At 42.4% G+C, this 16,003-nt stretch overlaps 1 protein-coding gene across 1 annotated transcript; it reads right to left on the bottom strand.

Annotated features, from left to right (window-relative positions):
* Positions 1-1,529: 1,529 nt before the first annotated feature.
* ZPBP2 (zona pellucida binding protein 2) lies at positions 1,530-12,341 on the bottom strand. Its single transcript, XM_045837092.1, has 9 exons — positions 12,293-12,341; positions 12,090-12,155; positions 10,837-10,962; positions 9,588-9,749; positions 8,772-8,990; positions 7,925-8,007; positions 6,545-6,725; positions 5,680-5,801; positions 1,530-1,595 (listed from the first exon to the last, which is right to left on the bottom strand). The coding sequence occupies exons 1-8, from the start codon at positions 12,339-12,341 to the stop codon at positions 5,701-5,703; spliced, it is 987 nt and encodes a 328-aa protein (XP_045693048.1). The 3' UTR covers positions 1,530-1,595; positions 5,680-5,700.
* Positions 12,342-16,003: the final 3,662 nt, after the last annotated feature.

Raw genomic sequence — 16,003 nt, 5'->3', positions numbered from 1 at the left:
AGTCAGCCATGAAAACATGGACGACAGTGGCACACTTGTGTTTGTTGTGGGTGTCAAGGCCAACAAGCACCAGGTCAAACGGGCTGTGACGAAGCTCCATGATATTGACACGGCCAAGGGCAACACCCTGATCAGGCCTGAGGAAGGAAAGAAATGTATGTTTGGCTTTGAGCTTTGAGCTTTGGATGTTGCCCAGAAAATTGGGATCATCTAACTGAGTCCAGCTGGCTAATCCTAAATACAAAAATTTTACACTGTAAAAAAAAGGGACAGCCTCAAGTGTTGTAAGTACCTGAAACCATGAGAACTTTCAAATACTACCACTGGGAAGATAAATGAGTACAACCACTTTGAATAACAGTTTGGCATTACAAAGGGAAGATTTACCCACCCTATGACCCAGAAGTTTGACTGCTAGTATAAACTCTAGAGTAACTTGTGCACATGTGCATCACACAAGATATCCTTTTAAGAATTTGTAGTAGGATGTTGTAATCATCAAAAACTAGAAACAACTTGCTCTGGCTGGTGGCTCAGTGGATTGAACACTGGCCTGAGAACCAAAGGGTTGCTGGTTCGATTCCCAGTCAGGGCACATGCCTGGGTTGCAGGCCAGGTCCCCAGTGGGGGCGTGTGAGAAGCAACCACACATTTGATGTTTCTCTCCCTCTCTCTCTAAAAAAAAACCTTTAAAAAAGATTCTTAAAAACAAACAAAAAACTAGAAACAACTTGAATGCTCTCCAATGATAGAATGGATAAACAAACTGTGGTATATTTCTATCATGGAATACTATACAGCAATAAATATGAGTGAACTAATGTTCCACGAGATCAATCTTAAGAATCAAGGCATAAAAGAATATATGCAATATGATTCTCTCCACATAATGTTCAAAAACAGAGAAACTACATTGTTTAGAGATCCTCCTCTTTGGAGGATGGATGATAGGATGAGGTACTGAGCGTAGCCAATAAAAGTAAATAAATAGTAAGTCAAAGTAACATCCAGTAAAAACGTACTGACTGAATGGATCAGCACCGTGGTGACGGCTGTGGATTCCTGGCTGTGCGGAAGCACTTCCTTACCGGTCATAGGACACACGAACCAATGCAGAGTCTTGAAATTGTTGGTGCTTTATGATTTACAAAATTCTTTTGTATACATTATGTTACATAAAACTACATTTTAAGAGAGGTGGAGACTGGTACTAGTTCCCCCACAGCAGGGGTGAGGACATGGTCTTTGCCAAAGACACATTGGAAAACGACGGAGCCCGGGCGGGAATCGGAAGGCAAGGGTCTTTCCGCGGAGACCACGGACGTGCTCCTCACTGGTTTTCGATCATTCAGGGCAGACGGATCTTGGGAGATGCTTTAGAAACCATTGAATATTAGACTCAGACAGAGCTGGGCCACGAGGAAAGGAGAGGGAGGCATATATACATTTCTGCCCTCGGTTTAGTCTTTCCTCTGCATTTGAAAGCTGGTTGATTTCCTTCTGTGTGAGGCTCATTCCAGAAGTCTTCCACAAAAATTAGGTAGGCTCCGGGCGCCTAAATTAGAGCTCTTCAGTCAAAACTGTGTCACCTGCGTCTGAAAAGAAAAAGAAGAACAGAAAAGAACTTCAAGTTTATAAGTTCATTTGGACTGAGGTCTGCTTCCTTTACCCTCTGAATTGCATGCAACCATTTCTATTCAATGGTTGGTGGTTAAAACCACTTTTTCCTCTTTTTTTTTTTCCTTCCTGTTTCCTTATCTTCTTTGTTTTCCAAACACCTTCATTGCTGTTAGTTTCCAGATTCTGATACTAGGATATCAATGCATTAGCCTGAGATGATCCAAAGTGATAGCATTGTATCTGTTTATCCAAACTCCACCTCCCACGTTTGGGAGTCTTCATAATGAACACTGCCGCTCGGGAACTATCCATCCTTTGGCATCAGCTGGGCTTCTGCAAGCTCCGTGTCTCTCAGACCTACATAATTTATGATTGTGCCCTAGCGCTCTGAAGTTATGTTGCTTCTTCTTCTTTTTTTAAAGACTTTATTTATTTATTTTTTAGAGAGGGAAGTGAGGGGGAGAGAGAGAGAGAGAAACATCAATGTGCGATTGCTGGGGGCCATGGCCTGCAACCCAGGCGTGTGCCCTGACTGGGATTGAACCTGCGACACTTTGGTTCGCAGCTCACGCTCAATCCACTGAGCTACGCCAGCCAGGGCTGTTATGTTGCTTCTTGACAGCTACAGTCCCTGACTCAGGGAGAAACAGGAAAGTTCTTTCTTTGGCTATTAATCAGCAGTTCCGAGGAATAGACTACTGGTGAGACAATAAGCCTGCTATGATAAAAAAAAAAAAAAACAACTTCCACACTGGGCCACAGACATGTGCACAAATTGGGCAGTGATACAAATATTATCCCCATTATTGTAACTTAAAAATTATTTTTTCTCGAGATCAGGCTTTGCTTATGACTGTGAAAACTATTTCCACTCTTAGAGGAGAAGGTAATCGCACTGATCTGTCAGTTGATCTACGCTCTTCCTTCTGAAGGACTGAAGGGACTTACGAAACGGGAGGAGGAAGGCGAGAAGGGCCCTGAGAAATATTTATCAGCTGCGTGGGCTGTGTGGTCAGCAAAGCTTGGTGAGCACAGCTAGGACGGCAACAGGGCGGCGACCCAAAGGGTAAAAGGGCCCGGGAGGATGGGATACGAAATGTAAAAGGAGAAAATGCCTTTCTGGCTCAGGGAAAAGAAAATCCACAAACTCAAGAACAGTGCCACCGTCCTGTGAGCCTTTCTGAGGGGAGGGGAAGAGGAGTCAACCCGGCTGACACCAACAGAGAGCACCAGGTGGCAATCTTGCGACAATGCCATCGCGGGTTCACTCTCTAACCTGCACTGTGAGTTTTCCCTCCCTGGACGTAGTTAAAATTTGTCTTTTATTTTATTGTATTTGTTTATTTATTTTGGCCTAATGGGCACTTTAGCATTAAACTGCTTTGTTTGAAGATCCCATATGAGATGTTAGGAATAGCGATTACCTGCTAGAGGGGAGACTTCCTAGGAAACACCAGAATGTGTGGTCATTAAGAGCCTAGATTCTGGAAGCTTCCAGTGGCAACTCTACAACTTACCAGCTGTGTGACTTTGGGAAAATTAATTCACAATTTTTACCTCTGTTTTCACTATATAAAATGTGAATGAACATCTACTCACTATGATGAACATAAGGACTATAGAATAAATACATTAAAGGCCACATTTAGAATTTGTGCCGGGCACATACTTGCATCGGCTGTGATCTGGGAGCACAGGCAGCGCTCCCCTTGAGCTCCCTGGGCATTTAACTCTTTAGGAAGATTCTGGTTCTACCCTCCAGAAGGAGACCTTGAAATCTTAAGGGGATGGTTCTATCATTAGAATGTTCATATTCTGCTTTTTTTTAAAAAAAATAGCCCTGGCTGGCGTAGCTCAGTGGATTGAGCACGGGTTGTGAACCAGGCATCGCAGGTTCGATTCCCAGTCATGGCACATGCCTGGGTTGCAGGCCACGGCCCCCAGCAACCGCACATTGATGTTTCTCTCCCTCTCTCTCTCTCTCCCCCTCTCTCTCCCTTCCCTCTCTAAAAATAAGAAATAAATAAAATCTTTAAAAAAATTCTGCTGTTTCAAAAAGAGACATGCTATTATAAAGCAAAAAGAATAATACATTAGTCTATCTCAGGAAGACATACATTAATCTGTGTGCCTAGGGTTTTTTACTTTTTTTTATGGTGATGGATTAAAACCGTCTAAGTGACAGAGATTCATCCTTATTGGAATAGACACACGTTCTGGATGTAGAGCTGCCTTCCACACTTGTGATGCTTCTGCAAGCATTGTCTCCAGCAGACTCCCAGATGGATGCCTTTTCTGCCACCACAGCATTCCACAAAGCATATGTCTGATCCAGGGCCTCGCTTCATGGCAAGGGAAGTGCAGCAGTTGGCTCAGACCATGGTACCGAATGGTCTTACCACAGACCCCACCGTCCAGAAGCACATGCCTTAGCTGAAAGGCGACAAGGCTTACTGCAGCCTCAGTTACAGGTTCAGCGGGAAGACAACGCCTGAGAAGAAGGGGCCTGTTTCCCTGAAAAGAGTAGATCCAGTGACAGGCAGAAAGAACAACAGTGACATAAAACAACAATGAAATGGCACAATATACCTATTAGAATGGTTAAAGTCCCAAAATGGAAAATACCAAAAGCTGACGAGGATGAGGAACAATAAGAGCGCATTCAGCCCTGCCTGGCGCAGCTCAGTGGATTGAGCGCGGGCTGTGAACCAAAGCATCACAGGATCGATTCCCAGTCAGGGCACATGCCCAGGTTGCAGGCCACGGCCCCCAGCAACCGCACATTGATGTTTCTCTCTCTCTCTCTTTCTCCCTCCCTTCCCTCTCTAAAAATAAATAAATAAAATCTTTTAAAAAAAGAGCACATTCATTGCTGATAGGAATGCAAAATGGTAAACCAATTTGGGAGACACTTTGGCAGTTTCTTACAAAACGAAACCTAATCTTACCATAAACCCACCGATCATGATCCTAGGTATTTACACAATTAAGTTGAAAACGTACGTCCACACAAAAACCTCCACACAAATGTTTAGAGCAGCTTCATTCATCATCACCAAAAACTGGAATTAATCAAGGCGTTCTCCACAGACCCATACAGTGGAATATTATTCAGCAATAAAAGGGGTATCAAGTTACAAAAAGACATGGAGGAACCTTAAATACATACTGCTAAATGAAAGAAGCCAGTCTGAGAAATGTACAAACTGTAAACTCCAAGTAAACGACATTTTGGGAAAGGCAAAGTCACAGAGACAGTAAAAAGATCAGTGGTTGTCGAGGTGTCTGGGGTGCGGGGGTTAGATGAACAGGTGAAGCAAGGGGTTTTGAGGGTGGTGACACTATTCTGTACCAGACTGTAATAGTGGACACGTGTCATCATGCATTTGTCAAAACCCACAGAACTGTATAAACCCTAGTGTAAACTATGAATGTATCAGCATTGGTTTCTTAATTGTAACAAATGTATCACACTAGTGCAAGATGTTAGTACCGGGAAATGGGAGGGGCGGGGGGTGGGGGATAGACAGAGAGGGGGTATGAAACTCTATGTAATGTATGTTCAATTATTTTATGGATATAAAACTACTGGAAAATAAAGTCTATTAATTATGTAAAAAACAAACGAAAAGTGAAGAGACCAAAAGAAAGAACTTTTTTTGCCTCTAAATACAAAGGTAATATAGATGCCTTTATATCATGTAAGAGTGATTTCAAACAAATTAATATATGGAAAGTATAAAGTTTTTATTGTATTAGACTTCGCTACTCTTTTTGATCTTAATATAGCCTTAGGTACAGAGCAACAGGTTCAGTTTGTAAATGACAAAACATATCTCATTAAAAACCATCCACTAACACTTACAGTTCCCTCTGAACACGGGCGACATTACATGCCTTCTGAGAAATGCCACGTCAACCATCTTTTTAAAGTTTCTAGAATGTGTGTTTTCCAGTGTTTGGGCCTGACTGATCCTACTTAATGGAACTGTGGTGCTCTGGGATGCGTGTGCAAGTCCCGTGCCCCCCACTTCCACAAGCAAGCGACAACGCCGTTACCTCCAGTCTTCGTGCTGCACTTTATGTCGGGGGGCACAATTTAGCTCCGTAGGTGTGGGCCGAAGTGCAGGTCTGACAAGTGACATCACCGTCGGGGCTGAAAGTCCCAGGGCTGCAAACCACTGCAGAGGAAAGCCCACGGAGGAAATGATTGTAGTTTCAGTTAGAGGAATTTTGTACCAATGATATAAATCTGCCTGCAACCTCACACCTTCTCTATACCTACGATGTGCTTCCTGGGTGATGTGCAGTCAGTTACGTTGTGGAGATTAGCTTTGAGCTCTGAACATTGGGATTAATGATGTTAAAGGCAGGAGAGTTAGGACCTTGTTTTGTTTTGTTTTGTGTTTCACCAAGATCAGGATTTTACAGGACCTCCTGCAGTGCCTGGTTTACGCGTTTCTGTTTCTGGTTTTCTAGTTCCTGTTTCCAATTCTCTGTTTTCGAAGCGGTGCCATTCTGTTTTCCTGCACAGTATGGCAGCTGGAGGCAGAAGACTCCAGGCACGTTTTGTAATAGAAAAGAGTGCATTAGGAAGAGTTAACACACATGAAGACCATCACATTCGGAAATGTAGTCTTTGAATTTTTACTTCCCTTTAGCTGAATATAACATTTCTGTAAGAGGGTCGCTATATAGATTCAGTTCAATTATCCTAAGTGAATTATTCATCTACTGGTATTCTTCTGACTATATACCCTAAATACTTGTCTGTCTGTCTGTCTATCTATCTATCTATCTATCTATCTATCTATTTAAATTTGTATTGGGTTTCCTGGGGTGACACTGGTTGATGAGATTATGCAGGTTTCGGGTGCACAGTTCTATAACGCAGCATCTGTGGCCATTTATATCTGATAATTACCGCAACACGTAGCACAGTTACTATGCATGCCTTCGCTTTTCCCAAAGCCCGGACGGCAGCTGTCCATACGTGCCATTTCAAAGCTGTGGTCCACAAAGTGCAGAGCGGGGAGAATTTTACTAGGATCATGGTAGAAAAGATTCGCTTGCCGCCGGAAAAATTCTGCTATTCGGTCTCTTGCCTAGATTTTAAAACACCAGGGAGAAGGGCAGTGACTGAACTGTGAACCAGTTTCTCCTCCTGCATCAGAGGCAATGAAATGTACTATGAACACACCCACTCCACCCAGGTTTTACATGACAGATGAATCCCTGGAAAGTTGTGTATTAATACTAAAATTAGTCTAGCCTTGACCTTATCGATTGTCAATTCATATGTATGATGGGTAAGAAAAATTAAAGTTAATGAACACTTGTTTTGAATAACTTGCACCACATCTATTCCATTTGTAGATGTTTATTATTTCTAATTCCAAAGAGCCAAGTAAAATGGAAACTAAAGCTTTTCTCTAATCAGCATTACAAACTAATGATCTAGATTTTATTGTCGTTTTTTTGAACACAGAGTTTAATAATGGTTAATATAAACTCAGTGCTTCCCTTTGCCAGGCACAATATAAAGGGTATGGGCTCAGGAACTAGACCAGGAGAGGGAAGGGATTTTTTAAAAGATTTTATTTATTTTTTAGAGAGGGGAAGGGAGGGAGAAAGAGAGGGAGAGAAACATCAATATGTGGTTGCCTCTCATGTGCCCCCTACTGGGGACCTGGCCTGCAACCCAGGCATGTGCCCTGAGTGGGAATCGAACTGGCGATCCTTTGATTCGCAGGCCAGCACTCAACCCACTGAGCCACACCAGTCAGAGCTGAAGGGACTTTTCAAGACTACATCCTTAGCTTCTGAGGACAGCAGAGGAGGTAGCAACTACTATGATCATCATAGATACAGTTGTAAAAGAACCACTGGTTTAACCTAGGATGACCTGACTGTGAGTTGTTCTTCAAGCTGCTGCTTAGTTAACATTTGGGGAACCAAACCCAGGGATCCATCCCTCTGTCATAGAAAATTATATCACATTAACCTGGGGAGCTATGTAATATTCCACAGGTACTATTCCAAAACAAAGCACCTTGAAATGGCCAAGACTCTCACAGCCTTAGTTTAAATAACCAGAACCAAAAGTCAGTAATGCTTTATATTTAGGTTTTTAAAATAAAAGCAAGTCTTTATTACTGACACATATTCACAACATGAAGAAATCTTTTTTAAGCAGTTACTAGAAGTTTTAGATAATAAAATAACAAAGAAAATGAAATAGTTAAAAAAATTTGAATAGCCCCATTGACTATTCAAATATTTTCCCTGACAATGAAATTCTCACCTGGAGGATATTACGGTTAGTAATTTCTTCACAGTCAGCAGAGTTTTGACACACACTTTTCCACTGTGGTGAAAAAGGGTTAACTGGAGAGGGAAAAATGAGATCCTCACAAAAGGATTCTGAAAAGTTCCAAACATTCCAACAAAGCTCTAAATGCTGAATTTAGTATAAATGGGTGCATGTGCTTAACCTAGCTAATCCCAGTAATCAAGTTGCACGATTTGAATAATTTATACATTATGATTTTACTCCACCTGGGGGCTAATGGAAGTAACTACAAGGCTTTAAAATAGACAATAAATAGAAAGGAGTTTGGTTTAGGTCCTCCCTTTTATTAAGTTCTCCAAAATACGATTTAAAATTCTATTTAAAAAACTATGTTACATATTAGCTGCTTAGTTAAAGGCCATATTGATAAAATAACACTGACATCTAGAACATAAGCAACAGTATATCACAGTTGAAGGTAAATAATGCATTCATTTTTAAAAAAGATTTTATGTATTTGTTTTTAGAGATATGGGAAGGGAGGGAGAGAAACACCAGTCGATTGCCCCTCCTACGCGCCCTGAATGGGGCAGAACTGAAACCCAGGTATGTGCTCTGAGCGAGAACCAAACCGGTGTCCCGTAGCTTTGAGGGGCCAAGCCCAACCGCTCAGGTCACGGCGATGCATTCACCTTTAGAACTATAACCAGGCTAAGACCCAAAATATACTTCAATGCTTAGCAAACATTTAAGTCCTACTATTTGTAAGATAGCTCACATTTATCTGGTAATTAGGTTTGTAATCTGTCATGGTTTAAGATTAAACTTATAAAAGCAAAGTTAAAAATTTTTTTTTTACCTTGAAAAGCTATAAATAGCTCAGCTATGACGCCATGTTTTGGAACTTCCACCAAATGGCATTTATATGATGAATCAATGATATGGCATGACAAATCAGAGATTAAATTATCCAAGACTTTCTTCAGCACTCTAAAAAACAGGTCATTATAGTTTCCTACGCAAGATTTTGTGGTGTAACGTACAGCCATCTGATACGAATAATCAGGTTCCCGATAGGCTTTAAAAAAGATGAGAATAAAATGGTGCCTAGCATTAATTTTTTTTCAACACTTTTCAAATCAGCACAGAAACTTCACTTATCCAAGAAAATGTTTTATCAGTGTGGTCTCAAAAATATACAAAACGAATACCTTGAATAAAAAAAAGGTTATTTTCACCTGATATATATTATCTACTCAGTACAAGTTAAGGACAGGGCTTCTGTGGGTTGGCTATGGAGATAACAGTATCAAGGAAAAGTAAGATTTTTCTGGAGGGGGTAGGGTCTTCATTCGCAGAGTATCATTGTTGTCAGAACAGTCCAGTAAAAAGGATCATTCATTTGTGTTTATAGGATTAAATATCTGTTTTTCAGATACCTGGCAAAATTGTGATACAGCAGATTGCACACCTAAACAGTGGAAAGTGGGAGGCTGGAAGGGGATTAGTCAGGATACACCATCTTGGCATTAATTTAAGAGTCTACCTGGTCAAATACACCCAAAATACCCTGTAAGTTACACTGATTATATGTAACAGACTCATTTTCATGGGAGAAACCATACACTGACTTCTGATCCGAACTAAGTAAATTAAAATGTGCCTATATTCTTACCAAACATCATGAACTCATATCTCTGTTTTACCATCTTTTCTACTTGGGTTTGTGCTTTGACGATCTTATAAGAAAAAGTACATGTGTAAAGTCCAGAAAAAGTCTCCAGAAAATCTTTCACCATCAGCTTTCCTGTTTCAGTTATATTCATTCGATAGTTTCCTAAACAGAAAGCGTGAATTACTTGGTTATTTAAAATGTAACAATTCAAACCTTTATTTAGTAAACTTGGGGTTACAAATAAATACAAAAATTTAAAAATTAATGGACTGTTTTCACTGTAAGAATGTCACAAAATTGTAATTCTGTCATATGAGAATCACATGAGAAAAGTACACCTTCAAAATAGATTTTGGTTTTCTTTCACTCATTTCTTTGCATCTAATTTCAATTAGTTTATGCCCATAATTCAGTAAATAAAATTATACTGACCTGTAATACTATAACATTTCTTCACATAAAACAGAAAATTAATGTTTATAATCCAACTTCTAATATCATTAACAATTACATATTAGACACTTCATCTCCTATTACAGGTGCTACAAGGATACATTTTAGGTTTTATAAAATTTTTAAAATATATATTGATTGATTTTAGAGAGAGAGAGGAAGGGAAGGAGGAGGAACAGGGAGAGAGAGAGATCCATTTGTTGTTCCACTTATTTATGCATTCACTGATTGGTTCTTGTATGTGCCCTGACTGAGGATTGAATCCGTAACCTTGATGTATCAGGACGATGCCCTAACCAAATGAGCTGTCCAGCCAGGGCTTTACAAAATTTTTTTTTGGACTAATAGAGCTCTGAGAGGAATGGTGCAAAAATTACTGCTTCAGTTTTTATGTAAGGAGAAAATAAGGCACAGACCAAGATATAACATGGTTTGTCTAAGTATGGAGCAAGTGAAACTGCGATTAAAATCAAATTTTAATTTGCATATTCCAATAAGTAACAGTGCTTTTCTAAAAAAATGTTCACACCAGCCCTGGCCGGTGTGGTTCTGTTGGTGGGAGCATCATCTGGTCACTGAAAGGTTGCAGGTTCAATTCCCAGTCAGGGCACATATCTAGGCTGTGGATTTGATTCCTCAACCAATGGATGCTTCTTCCTCACATGAATATTTTTTTCTCCCTTCCTCTGTTCCTTCCTCTCTCTTTTAAAAAGCAATGGAAAACGTGTCCTCAGGTGAAGATAAAAAAAATGTTCACTTCGTTTAAAAGAGAAGGTATTAAAATCAAGTGATTTACCTTTTAATGGCTTTTCATTAGGCCCAATCCATGAGTAGGTGGGGTCCACTATTTCTTTCCTAGCATGTTTTATATCCATACAGACAAGGAATGGGCTATGGTGATGTAATTCTACATATACTTTCACTGTAACAAAATAAAATAATATACAGCTACATTATATAGAAAAATTAATAAATGCACGTACTACCATTTGTCCCAAAAGATAAGTTCCTTTTTGGAGTTCACTATTTTAAAAATCAGCAAATATCACTCACTATGACATTTAGAATGCAAGTCCTTTTTGCTTCTCCTGGTTTTTAAAACTCTAGACTACTAGTCAATTTTTTCCTTTTTCTGTGATATAGTTTTGTTTATAAAAATGTACACAATACAGTGTACAAATTCAGAACTCACTGCAATCATAACTTTTTGAAGGGGTAGTGAAATCAACTTAAAGATCAGGAAAGGACTTGGTTGAAAACTATTTTAAAGATGATCCTTGTCACCCTTAAGTGAAACTTAGTATTTCACCATAAATGTCCTCTGTTGGGAACAATAATGAAGTCTATATAGGGCATACTGGGGCGTTTCTCTGCAATTACCTTATTCTGTTTCACATTTGATGGAAGCAACAATAATCTGCTTGGAACCAGTGCAGCCCAAGACATTGATGTTAAAACCCACTGAATGCCATGCTCTGAACATATAAGGAAGACACTGTCCAACAATTTGGTGGTGGCGGGGAAGGGCAGGGCTCCAAAAAGTGAGGAATTCCAAACCTGACAAATACTATGAACCAGCCCAAAGTTATGTCAAGTTAGCAATGTGACTAATTTTCCTTGGGGAGGGTGGGCAAGTTTCATTACAGTGATAAAGGGCATTTGAGCTGAACCTTAAAAGATGTGTAGGAGTTCTTTTAGTTAGTTAATGAGGGAAGAGAAAGGGGCGTTCCAAACAGAGAAACTTCCAGTCCTGGAAATTATTTCTCTGGGTGGGCCTGGCACGTTGCAAAGCAGCAGAGGCCCCTGGAAGTGTGGTGGCATCAGAGAGAGATCTGGACTGAATCCTCGCTCCCTACAAGCTGTGATATCACAACTGAGGTGCAGAAGGGTGGCTGTAAGGATGAAACGATGCAATCTTCAGTTAGTGCTGAGCACACGGTAGATGGTCAGTAAGCATTCGCTGCCTTTCTCTCCACGGGAAGAACCTTAGCAGGACCACAGCACCCCGGCTCTTCCGAAAGACTGTGCGGGTGCAGAGGTGCTTAGTACCTGTGTGCGCTGTCTTGCCAAAAACGAAGCCTTTTTTAGTGACTTCGGAAAAACGCTGCCATCCAGCTGTGGAGGAAAGAAACCACTGACATTGTAGGCAGAAGAGGAGCCTGGGACTCAGAGTAGGGCAGGGCGGGGCGAAGCGAAGGACATAGGACCGGCAAGAAGGGAGAGGCCTGGAGGTCGGGCGGGAGGATACCCACTTCGGGGGAGGTACCAGAGCACCGCGGCAACTAAGACCCACGCTCGCATCGCGGCTCAGGGGCTAGTGGAGCGGGAACCGTCGAGGGCCAGCGTTCCTTCTTCCCATCTCAGCCCCACCCAACGCCTCCCCGGGTCTGCTCCACTGAGCGGGAGCAAACCGCCGGGGGTCACGCCCAGGGGCGGGGCTAGGGGGCTGGGGCGGGAGCGCGAGAGGCCGGCGTCCCGCCCCCTCGTGCGCACGTGGTCGCCGTCGTGCGGAGGCCTCGCGGCTCCCGTCTGGCGCCATTTTCCCCTACTCTCTGTGTCTTCGGTCTCTGAGCACCCTGCCGGAAGAAAAGAGAGGAAAAGAACCCAAGGCTTAGCGCTGCGGTCACGCTTTTAGGCCAGGGCCTGAAGAGGTCGAGAGAAGACCTCCCGAGGGTGGCGGTGCAGTAGAGTGGGCCGGGGGTGCGATTATATTAAGATCCGGGGCAGGGAGAGCCCGTGAGAACTTCCTCCTTGCAAAAAGCTCAGAGCTCCGCGTGGGCTCTTTTTTACTCGTGAACCCAGTCTGAAAGCGTGTGCACAGCGTTTTTCTTGTCCAGAGACGGGTGAGGCCCCGCACGCAGGCTCGTATAGGGACGAGGACTAACCTCGCCCAATGGAAAGGCGAGATCCCCATCTCTGCCTGTCATGTAGGGATGGGAAGGTCAAGGTCAGGGAGCTCCGAGCGAGGCCACGCCAGAACCTTCCGCGGCTCCTTCCGGGCTGGTGGTGCGGTGGCCTGCAAGGGCATGCGTGTCGGCTGGCGCTTAGCCGCGGCGGGGCACCCTCCGTCGTGGTTTTGAGTAGGCTGGCGGGTAGGGAGCCCAAGTTCAGACAGGGTGCAGAATGATTATTTGGGGTGAGATCAAGAAGGTTTTTTTTTTTTTTCTTTCTCTTTTTTTTTTCTTTTTTTCTTTTTTCAGTTTTATTTCCTTCCAGCCGAGTCAGTGCTTGGACTCTCTCAGATGGTCCGGGAGCCACCTTCGTCAGTGATTTCATTTTTAGTCACCGTTAATTTTACCCACAGAGCAGAAGCCGTGAAATGCGATGCAGTGAGTCAGATCCACCCATGGCAGTTACCGCGTCTGGGCTCCTGCGCGGCCTCCACGGTTCCTTCTTGAAGGGAGGATCAGGAAGGCGCGTTCGGGCGTTGTCTGCGATTTTCTAGAAGTTTCTCCTTCCAGTTTTAGTCAAAGGGTGTCAGAAACGCGGTGTTCTGTTAGCTTCCTGGTTATAAGTCATCCATCCCTGTCAATCTCGCGGGATCGATTTGAATACTCTCAGAAGGGACCCGGCCCGGTGAAGAGTGGCTGTTGCCCCTCCACTTCTAAAACATGTTTTCCATTTTAGGGCAGGTTTACACTTAGAGAAAAATTGCAGAGACAGTACAGAGAGTTCCCGTGTCCTCCCACCAGGCTTTTCCTACGATCAGCATCCCAGTGGGGTCCACTTCCCACAATGAAGGAACCAATATTTGATGCGTTACTATTTTTTAAAAATCCATCCTTCCCCTGGCTGGCTTAGCTCAGTGGACTGAGCGCGGGCTGGGAACCAAAGTGTCGCAGGTTCGATTCCCAGGCAGGGCACATGCCTGGGTTGCAGCCCATGACCCCCAGCAACCGCACATTGATGTTTCTCTCTCTCTCTCTTTCTCCCTCCCTTACCTCTCTAAAAAATAAATAAATAAAATCTTTTTTTTAAAGCCCACCCTTTACTCTGATTTCCTTTGTTTTTAGCCAGCATCATTTTTTCTGCTCCAGGATCCCATCTGGGATCCCACACTGTGTTTAGTGACCACGTGTCCATAGGTTCCTGTCCGCTCTGACAGTTTTTCAGACATTTCTTGTTTTTGATGACCTTGACAGTGAATGACAGTGTTGATGACACTGAACTGAACTGGCCGGGAACTTGGCAGAATGCCTCTTCCTTGGAATCTGATGTCTCTCTCTGGGGTGGTGGGTTTCCATGTGGAAGACGACAGAGGTGCAATGCCATTGCCATCACGTCCTGCCAGATGCACATTCTGTGACGGCGCCTTATTACTGTGGATGTCGCCTCGGTAGCCCGGCTGAGGTGGTGTTTGTTGGCTTGTTCTGCTGTGAAGTCGCCCGCGTCCACACTGTCCTTTTTGGAAGGAAGTCGCTCACTACCTGAAGCCCACACGTGAGGTGTGTGGAGTAGCTACAGAAGTTATTTTACCCATTTCCTTTTTATCAATCCCCTTAGGTGTCACTCTCTGGAGTCTGAAACACTGGATTCTGAACTGTTTAGGGAGTAGTGACACATTCCAATGTTAAGTATAAAGAACATTGTCATAGAAGATAAAAGTGTTTTTTTATATAACTTTTTAATAACCAAGTAACTATTCATCCTGACACCATCCCTGTGAAATTTTACAGTTCCTCTTCTGCTGCTTTTGATGAGCTATTTTTGTTTTTAGAAACAAACAACAAATTTCCCCTTTCAATACTAAAATTAGACCTGGTGTTTAGAGTATTTCTCTGAAATTGACCTTATCCTGTAGAAATCCAACCCATGCAAGCAATAGAGATACTGCAAGGTACTGAGATCTTAAAGTCAATCTAAGGCATTCACTCACTTAAAAAAAAAAAAAAACCACCCACACATACACAGATATGTGCATATATATGCATATGTATATATATATGTTGACCTCATATACCAAGGCATATTTAAAATAAACTGAAGTTCATTAAATTGCAAGCACACAGCCCTGACTCCTGTGGCCCAGTGGATTGACTGCTGGTCTGCAAACCAAGGGGTGGCTGGTTCGATTCCCAGTCAGGGCACATGCCTGGGTTGAGGGCCAGGTCCCCAGTTGGGGGTGCTGGAGAGACACCACACACTGATATTTTTCTCCTCCTCTTCCTCCCTCCTTTCTCTCTCTAAAAATAAATAACATATTTTTTAAAAATTACAAGCATACTTTAACTTGTAGGGCTGGGTTTCTTCTGATATGGTCTGCTGATGCACAAACCTCCAACCTTAAGTTTCAAATATATTTATATACACCAACAATATAAATTTATACCAAGGGTGGAAGTGGCTTTTTTGAGAATCATTCACATGTTCAATTCAACACACTGGGTGTTTTTATAAGGACTCACCTGAACAACGTCCCTTAGCCTTGAGTATGCAGAAAGCGCTGCTTTTGAAAAACTGTGGTTACTTCCTCTTTCCTCCTCCCACAGTCAAATGTGTGCTTTACTTTTACAAATTGGGAAGGGTATTGGAAAAAGATGTTTACTGATACATCTCTGTGTACCAACGTCTCTGAGGTAATTTTACTATCTTACCACACCACCCCCAAAACACCACCCTTAACTCTACGTTTTTAAACTTACTCTTTTGATAGATTATGTATGTGTTTTTGTAAGCTGTCTCAGGTCCCATTTGGCAGAAGGCAGGGTAGTAGAAAATCCACAGACATAGAGTGTGTAGTGTTTTGTGAGTGGTGGCAAGTAAACTACGGGAAGCAGTTCCTAGAAGGGAAAACTAAAGTGAGAGAATTGCTTCCAAAAGTTAAAAAGTTGAGTAGATAAAAGTGCCCAAATCCTTTTGAACTGTCTTAGCACTTCCTGCAAATTTGGACCAAGCACTTTGATCAAGTCATATGATTGATAAACGTTCTCATTGATATTTATGGCTGTTATCCCTGAATCTGG

The sequence above is a fragment of the Phyllostomus hastatus genome, unplaced genomic scaffold (assembly GCF_019186645.2).
Source record: "Phyllostomus hastatus isolate PE091 unplaced genomic scaffold, TTU_PhHast_1.1 phas_contig_210, whole genome shotgun sequence".
Taxonomy (NCBI): Eukaryota; Metazoa; Chordata; class Mammalia; order Chiroptera; family Phyllostomidae; genus Phyllostomus; species Phyllostomus hastatus.
The sequence above is the reverse complement of the archived record's forward strand: the minus strand, read 5'-3'. Positions and strand labels throughout refer to the sequence as shown.